This window comes from Equus przewalskii, chromosome 12 (genome assembly GCF_037783145.1).
Source record: "Equus przewalskii isolate Varuska chromosome 12, EquPr2, whole genome shotgun sequence".
In the NCBI taxonomy this organism is placed as follows: Eukaryota; Metazoa; Chordata; class Mammalia; order Perissodactyla; family Equidae; genus Equus; species Equus przewalskii.
Genome location: NC_091842.1, coordinates 41,601,790 through 41,610,236, shown reverse-complemented (window position 1 = coordinate 41,610,236; position 8,447 = coordinate 41,601,790). Strand labels below are relative to the sequence as shown.

The 8,447-nt window shown below is 61.0% G+C and overlaps 1 protein-coding gene across 1 annotated transcript; it reads left to right on the top strand.

Moving 5' to 3' along the window:
• The first annotated feature begins 270 nt into the window (after positions 1-270).
• On the top strand, positions 271-3,049 carry LOC103542236 (tryptase beta-2-like). The gene is made up of 6 exons (XM_008509172.2): positions 271-521; positions 735-795; positions 937-1,108; positions 1,215-1,480; positions 2,472-2,635; positions 2,711-3,049. Exons 2-6 carry the CDS (start codon positions 735-737, stop codon positions 2,873-2,875), a joined length of 828 nt encoding a protein of 275 aa, XP_008507394.1. The 5' UTR covers positions 271-521; the 3' UTR covers positions 2,876-3,049.
• Positions 3,050-8,447: the final 5,398 nt, after the last annotated feature.

The window sequence follows — 8,447 nt, the reverse complement described above, 5'->3', positions numbered from 1 at the left end:
CACGGACTACGTGGGGTGGGTTGGGCTGCAGGCCACAGGTGACCAGCAAGCCTAGGGAGAGTGAGGAGGTGGGGAGGATGGACAGCCAGGGACAGTGGTCAGCCCTGGCCGCGGAGGACGGGGGATGGGGTGGTGGGGCCTGGGGGGGGAGTGTCCAAGGAGGGCCGGCACTGGTGTCTTCTGTTATCTCACCATCGCTTCCTTCTGCCTCTCTCTCTGCTGGTGGCGTTCAGATCCCTCAGATAATAGGGTACCGCTGCCATCAGCGGAACTGCTCAGAGAAGACCCAGAAATGGTCGTGGTTGGAATCCTCCGCCCCCAGGGGAATTGGGTCTGTCACCCCAGGCTGGGGAAGCAGGGCCCCTTCCTGGCTCAGGGTTCTCGGACCCTGGGTCTGAATCACCGCTTCCTCCACTCTGGATTGGAGGACGGAGTGCCCCTCCTCTGACCCCATCCTGGTCTGGAAGGATAAAAGAGGAGGGGAGAGCGGGCTGGGTCTACAGCAGCAGGGACCAGCCAAGGTAAGGGCCCCCACCAACACCCCGAGATGCAAGTGTCACTGTGCAGAACAGTGGCCGAGCCTCAGATCCGGAGCACTGAGACCCCAGCTCCCAGGCCTGGGCTGACCACCAGTCCCCGGGGGCCCCAACTCCATGGGCACCCCACACCCTGCAGACCTCGGGCCTGGCCCAGCCGCCAGCCAGGTTCATGCTGCCCCTACTTCCTCCTTCCAGATGCCAAATCTGCTGGTGCTGGCACTGGCCCTCCTGGTGAACCTGGGCCACGCGGCCCCTGGTGAGCCCTGACCCCTGAGGCCTGCCCCTTCACCCCATAGGCCCGAGGGTGGTTCAGGGAAACCCAGGGATGTGCAGGCCAGGGAACAGCCGAGCCCAGGGCCCGGACTGTAGCCTGTCCTGAAGGCGCTTCCTGCCCCAGCCCCAGGCCAGGCCCTGGAGCGAGAGGGCATCGTAGGAGGACAGGAGGCCTCTGGGAGCAAGTGGCCCTGGCAGGTGAGCCTGAGAAAGAACACTGAATACTGGAAACACTTCTGCGGGGGCTCCCTCATCCACCCCCAGTGGGTGCTGACGGCGGCGCACTGTGTTGGACCGTGAGTCTCCACGGGGCCTGGCAGGGTGGGGGCCATCCCGGGGATCCCCGCCAAGGGGCGTCCAGGAGGTGGCGCAGGACCCTGAGCTGGGGCCCCCTCTCCCCAGGGACATTGAAGATTTCAGAGACATCAGGGTGCAGCTGCGAGAGCAGCACCTCTATTATCGAGACCGGCTGCTGCCCGTCAGCAGGATCCTCCCCCACCCCTACTACTACACAGTTGAGAACGGGGCCGACATTGCCCTGCTGGAGCTCCAGGACCCTGTCAACATCTCCAGCCATGTCCAGGTGGTCACTCTGCCCCCTGCCTCTGAGACCTTCCCCCCGGGGACGCCGTGCTGGGTGACAGGCTGGGGCGATGTCGACAATGGAGGTGAATATCAGGGACAGCGGGAGGGCTGGGTGGGCGGGGACCTGGTCACACCCATGGCCCATCCCCAGGGGGTCCCTCTGGGGACAGGGTCCCGCAGGGCTGGCTCAGGGAGTGCGAGTTTGCAGACTCTGGGAAGGGGGAGAGGCGGTGGGAGGCAGCATGTGCCACGCCCAGGGGCTGGGAGCCCATCAGACCCAGTGCCACCCCTCTTGGTGCCTGGGAAAGTCACTCGGCGCACCTGAGCCTCAGTTTCTCCTTGCAGGCAATGAGTACAGTCACAGCTGGTATTTCCTGGATGTGATCTGAGGACACAGAGAAGCGGCACACATAAAGTGTCTTATTATTGTTAAGGGAAAGGGAACAATGCCCACTGCTGGGCGGGGTAGCCGACATCGTGTCCCTGTGTGCACAGATGAGGGGGCCGAGGCGCCAGGGAGCCAGGGTCTTGCCCCGGGTGGAGTGTTGGTGGGGGTGGCTGCAGCCCTGGCTCATCCTCCCGCACAACCACCTTCACTTCTCTTAGAAGCTCTGGTCCCCGTTTTACCCACAGTACAGAGCAAAGCCTTGGGGGAGCAGGTGCCCTGTGGTGTGCCCCCTGGGCCTTACACGGGAAGCTGAGTGTGTCATTGCCGGAGGGCCGATGGAGAGGCAGCATCCTGTCTGACTGCCCCATGCACAGAGGGGACACCTGAGGCCTGGGCCGAGGGCTGGCAGGAGGCAGAGCTGGGTGGAACTAGGGCTTGGGCTCGGCAAGCCCCCAGCGGCCCGCCCTTCCCTTCCCCACAGCGGGAGGATCCTGGTCCAGCCCCGGGAAGGAGGGGCCAGAGCCACAGTGTTCGCCCCTGCGAGTCCCGCAGCTGGCAGGCCCTGGCCCAGAGCAGGCGCCCAGCTTCGCTCCTGTTATCATCCCTCTGCCCCCGCGCCATGTGATGACAGGGTCTCTGAGTGCCCCCGCCCTGCCTGCTGATCCTTCTTCCCCCTCACCCCCCAGTCAGTCTGCCACCTCCGTTTCCCCTGAAGGAAGTAAAAGTCCCCATTGTGGAAAACAGCGTTTGTGACAGGAAATACCACACTGGCGTGTCCACGGGGGACAACATCCGGATTGTCCAGGCCGACATGCTGTGTGCAGGGAATAGGAGGCACGACAGCTGCCAGGTGGGCCCTTGTGTCCCCCCGCAGCCCCAACCCGCCCTGGCCTCTTGAGCCACCGCTGACCCTTCTCCTCCCCAGGGCGACTCCGGAGGACCCCTGGTGTGCAAGGTGAAGGGCACCTGGCTGCAGGCGGGCGTGGTCAGCTGGGCCAACGGCTGTGCTCAGCCCAACCGGCCGGGCATCTATACCCGTGTCACCTACTACTTGGACTGGATCTACCAGTATGTCCCCAAGGACTCTTGAGCCCCGTCCCCAGGGCTGCCACCTGGATCAGCAGAGAAGCCAGCCCCCTCCTGTCCCCACACCACTGCTTCCTGTCCAGGTGGTGTCCTTCCCGTCCCCTGCCCAGAGCCACCTCCCTGCACGGCCCGGGGAGCAGGCATGGACACTGGTCCTCATTAAAGAGCATGGAAAGCAGCTGTGGCCGTCACTGTTTCTGCCTGGGGGTGTCACTGAGGGAGAGGAAGGGTGTGCAGGGCACGGCCGGGCGCAGCCACTGTCCCCGGGGGTCCAGCCCTCGAGCTCTGGGTGTTGCCGTGGGGGTGGGCCCTCCCCAGCCCCTTGTGTCCCAGGCCGGCTTCTCAGCATGCTGGCTCATGTCTCCTTTGGAGAGTGGCACCGTGCACTCGGGACACATAGAGCAACTGGGACCGTTGAAAAGATGATTCTCGGGCACCCAGGCACCCAGCAAGGGGGTCAGGATGTGGAGCCCAGCCCCCGCTCCCCGCAACCCTCCTGCCCCTCACACCATCATCCCCCCCTTTCCCTGCAGGCCCACACTGGGCATGGGCCGTGCAGGATGGCTCTTTGGCCCCATTTTCTCATTTGTGTGACTGTAATCGATGGGAACGCTCTTTTGAGCCCCACCTGTGCCTGCATGCATGTCTGTGATGGTCCCCCGAGCCGCTGCCTGTAGCAGGTGTCATCGCTTCTCACCTCCACCTGGACTCCCCAGTGGTGCCTGTTGTCCAGGCTGCTACTGGGGACTCAGGATGTCCCCACTGGGGTCTTAGGACCAGGTGACCGTGCCTGCACACAAACCCCGAATGTCTGCGGCGTGAGCCAGCGAGGAGGCTGTTGAGAACTGGGGTGTGAGCGTCATCCATCTTCTAGACGATGCCAAACTCATCTCCGAAGGGGCTGTTCCCTCACGCCCCCTCCAGCACTTCGGGAGAATGACCGTCACATCCCATGCAGGCCAACATTCAATATTTTCACATGGGCATAGCGGAAGATTACAGAGGTTTTAAATCGCCTCTTTGCGACTGTTAATGAGGCTGAGCACCTGCTCGTGAAGGGAGCACACACCTGCTGGCAGGGGAGGGCCGACCTTCTATTGTCAGATCTTGGTCCCCAGAGATTGCCCCGTTCCATCTCATTAATGGACGCGCCTGTGTCCAATCTCTTTTACTGAGATGTGTTCACACCTCTCAGTTGCAGAAACGTGTGCACATCCTTGTTTCTGCTCATGTACGGAAGGCCGCGAGTACTGTCTGGGTTCCTGGGCTGCTCCCTGGTGGGACCATGGAGTCTAGAGCAGATGTCCCGAGAGCTGCCACGGGGCAATGCTGCGTTGTTTCTACCAGGCTCGCTCCCGTTTCTCCTCCCCCCAGCCATGGGTCACTGAGCTCCCTTCATCACCAGCCAGCAATGAAGATTCTCGGCTTCACCAAGCCTGAGTCAGGCTCCTGGACCCTCTCATGGGCCCGTCTGGGCACCTCCAGGGAGAATCCAGTTTTAGCAAGAACTCTCTGAGTCAGGGTAGCAGGAATCCCCGGCCCTTGGTCCCAGATCACCCTCACTATCTGACAGAAATCCGTCACTGCCGCCCTTGGTACCGACCGTGCCAGCCTCTGTGGGCCGGAGCCCCATTGGGTTGGTTCAGCCAGAATCGCCCAGACCTCCTGGCAGTGCCCTGTCCACCGGCCCCCTGCTCCCGGCTCCCCTCCCCGCTGTCCCCACTGTGTCCAGAACGCAGCCCAGTTCTGCGCTGGGGTCGCCTTCCCCCCCCGTCTCATAGTCTGAAGAAAACGTGCCTTCACCCCTTCAACTTCTGTCCGCCTGGTTTTCTTTGAATCCAATATTGGATACAAACGTGAGACACAATATCTCGTGGGTGGAGTTAACAACCTGTAACACCCTGTCTGTGATACATAAGATATGACACGTGATACATAAGACATAACACAACAGAAGTGTCAGATGCTGCGTTATGGGGAAAAAGCACAACATGCATTCAACTTTTGAAATTCTCGTAAGGAACAGCGTCCCCGGGCTGTTTGTGTCTGCTGTTTACACTTCTCTCCTTCCTGGGGAGCTGGCCACGCCCCGCATTGGTCAGCAGTTTGTTCCTCTGGCGGTTCTGCTCCTCCTCTGTCAATTAGGCTCTTAGAGTTCTGGGTTTCTCTTCATCATTTTGGGATTCTTAACTGAATGGATGCATTAACCCTTTGTTTTCCACAGTTGCTGAAAATTCTTTTGTTTGCTTTTTAAAGTTGGAGGTGTTTGTGTTTATAGATTGAGGATTTGATTATGCACACACGCACACACACTCTGACCCTAATTCTCCAGGCTGGCGTCCGTGTCAGGCGAGGCTCTAGAACAACCGAGGCAGGAGGCTCTTTTGCGTTTCCAGCCCGGCCCAGCCCCCCCACTCCTGCCCCTGCAGCCGCCAGGGAGGGGACGGAGGGGCACCCGGAGTCCACCTCCCAAGGCACAGGAGTCCCGGGCCCTGGCTCCACCCAGTCAGACTCTCCTGCAGCTTCCGACTCTGATGGGAAACCTGGTAACAGCGCGGGCGCCGAGGCCGCTCAGCTTTCCTCTGGATCCAGAAGTCATTTTTAATTACAAACATTATACACGCCCCCCACAAACCCTTGTAAGACACCAACATGTTAAGAAGAAACCAAAAACCTACCCTCACTCCTCCTCCCCCATCCTACTCAGGGACCATCACTCTCCATTGCTGGGGTGATGACTTCCAGAACTTTCTTAAGCCTGTATCACTTGGCCTTGGGCTGGATGGAGTGTGGAGGGAGGGGTATTTCAGGGGAAAGGCTCAGTGTGGACAGGGTGGGGGTGGGAAGACGAGGATTGGGCGCTGGAACCCAGAGCCGCAGACCTGAGCTGCCTGGGGTGGGGGAGGGGAGCAGGCTGGGGAACACTTACACCTGGGGTGTCCTCATGTCCCTCAAACCGGACCCATCTCAGTGCGGCCACTGTTACAGACACAAGTGAGCATGGCTGCGCCAGGCAGGGTCAGGTCCGCCCTTCCTGGTGGGGTCCACAGGCAGCCTCAGCCATGGGAGCGGCTGGTGCTGGGGTGGGCGGCCCAGAGGAGGGTCCCGTCCAAGACATGGGAATGTCCAGGGGTCCTCCCGAGGGGGTCGCCATGCAAACCCACATGACCATTTCTGCTGGGCTGTGGGAGACCTCCAGGCCAGGAGTGCCATCCCAGGGCACGGGGGAGGCCCTCCAGGGCGGGATGCCCCCTCTGCCTGAGCTTGCTCTCCTGACAAACGGGGAGAGAAAGGGCACCGTGTCACAGAGTCATCGAGGGGGCCACTCGGACAGTGTCTGGAGTTTCTTTCTTGACAGCAGGCCTGGAATCCTGGGGGCATCGCGGGCTCTGCAGAGAGCTGCGTGATGGGTGCAGGGGGAGAGGGGTCCCCAGTGCTGCAGGAGAATAGAACCAGGACACGTGAGTGCCCTGAGGTCCCTCCTGTGGGGACCCATGGATGGCACTGGGGGTTCAGGGGGAAGAGGACCTGGGTTCCTCCAGACCTGCCCCTGCCCCCTACAGTGGGTGACAGCAGGCCTCCTGGGCCCTGGGAGGGGCAGCCTGGACTCCAACCCTGCTCCCCATGTTCTGGGCTGACCGGGGAAGATCCCCCTCCCTGGTGTGTGGCCACCACAAGCTCAGCAAAGGCCCCGCACACAGAGGGTGGTGCTGTTGTCCACTTTATTCGTTGTCACATCAAACGTGGGACACACACTTCTGAGCCGCGGCTTGGGGCCCAGTGCTGGCAGGGAGGGGACAAGTCTATGCCCCGAGAAGCCACATCCTGGTGGATCACCAGGTCACTCCCCCCACCTGTGCCTCAGTTTCCCCACATCTAAGAGGGGATCTCAGAGGCACCCACAACACCGCCTGTGATTTGGAGCTGGCAGGGAGGGGGGAGGCAGGAAAGTCCCAGGGTCCCCTAATCAGCTTGGTCATCAGACCCTGGCCGCACAGATGACGGTTGGGATAGGCCTGTCCTGGGCTGGGCCGCTGTGCCCATCTGATCTGTGGTGGAGACCACAGGACCCAGGGACGGGGGTGGGGACGGGGACACTGGGGAGGGTGGGTTGGCACAGGGACTCCAGTAGCGGGGGCCTGAGCTGTCTCCTCCTGGCTCCATCTGGGCTTCGAGCTGGGACCTTCCTGACGAACCCCCAGGACCAGGCTCCTGGAGGACAGAGGAGAGGGGACAGTGTGCCCCACAGGAACCAGGGAGGGCTTCCTGGAGGGGGCAGCACTGACCCCCCCACCCTTGCCTGGGTGAGGAGAAAAGGCTTCAGTTTGCAGGCAGGACGCCTGGGGTCCGAGCTAGCCCTGCTGTGTTCTGACTGTGCGCCCCCGAGCTGGCCACTCGCTGCTGGGCGACAGCTTCCACGTGGGACCAACGGAGGGGGACCCTCACTCTCGGGTGTGCAAAAGGAAGAGGCAGGGCCTGCCCAAGGAGCCTGGCCCTCAGCTCCTCCTCCATGCTCCCTCCCTCCCCAGGGGACTCTCCTGGCCCTCCCAGCCCAGGTGTGGAGAGGGGACTGGATTGTCATGGTGGTCACGTGACTATATACATTTGTCCAACTCATTGTATTGTTGACTTAAAATTGGCGAATTTTAAATACGTGTGTGCTTCAATTATACAACAATAAAGCTATTTTTTTTTTTAATTTAAAGCATGGAAGTCTTTTTCCAAAGATCTTGGTCGTGAGATATCTGAGCACCAACACATCTTTTCTCCCAGAAAAATAGGAACTTGCCATGGCCGAGCTTGGGCGCACAGACCTTCTGCTGATGAATATTCCCGAGGCAGCCCCCAGAGCAGTGGACGTGGTCATTTCCAGCTATGTGCCATCTCAGGCCAGTCAGCAAATCTTCCAGGCCCTCAGCTTATTTCATCTATAAACAGCTTGCCCTTCGGGAGTGTAGCAGGTGAAGTGTCCTCGTGCAAAGAGTCTGGAGCGCTGGGTGGCCCTCAGGATCCTGGGCATCCCTTCCTCCTTCCTAATTTCTGATGCCTTGACCCCTAGGCTGACCCTCTGCAACCTTGGCGCCCAAGGAGAAATCCCCGAAGGTGCTGAAGCCACTGCTCCCTCTTGCTTGCCCCTCCGCCCTCTCCCAGCCCACCTCGCCAGCCCTTCTCATCTCCCCTTCCTTCCAACCCTCGCCCCACTGTAACAGCAGTCTGTTCCAAGGAGGATGTGGCCCAGACGCTGGAAGATGGCTCATGTGCCCAGAGCCTCCACGGGGCGCCTGCACCCTAACCAGGAGAGGTGACCTGAGTCACAGCAGTGGCAGCGTGTGCCAGTCAACAAGGAGCCTGGTCCCAGGGCGTCCCTGCCACTGGCTGAGGAAGAAGACGCCAAGTCCCAGGGGGTGCTGGGCTGGAGGCAAAACCCAGGACGAAGAGGACTGGGGCTGGCTTTGCCCCTCTCCCCGTGGTTGGGGGCAGTGGGGACCTCCTGGCCGGGCTGTGTATAGAGGGCGCATGTGTGCAGCTCTAACTCTCACGCAGGCCCCTCCCCACATGGGTGAATGACAGGCTTT

What these genes read in the sequence shown, in the direction of transcription:
- LOC103542236 (XM_008509172.2), top strand. Translation starts at nt 735, where the DNA reads ATGCCAAATCTGCTGGTGCTGGCACTGGCCCTCCTGGTGAACCTGGGC. An exon ending in CCTGGGCCACGCGGCCCCTG is followed by an intron (nt 796 to 936) that starts GTGAGCCCTGAC and finishes TTCCTGCCCCAG; the next exon opens with CCCCAGGCCAGGCCCTGGAG. An exon ending in GGAGGCACGACAGCTGCCAG is followed by an intron (nt 2,636 to 2,710) that starts GTGGGCCCTTGT and finishes TCTCCTCCCCAG; the next exon opens with GGCGACTCCGGAGGACCCCT.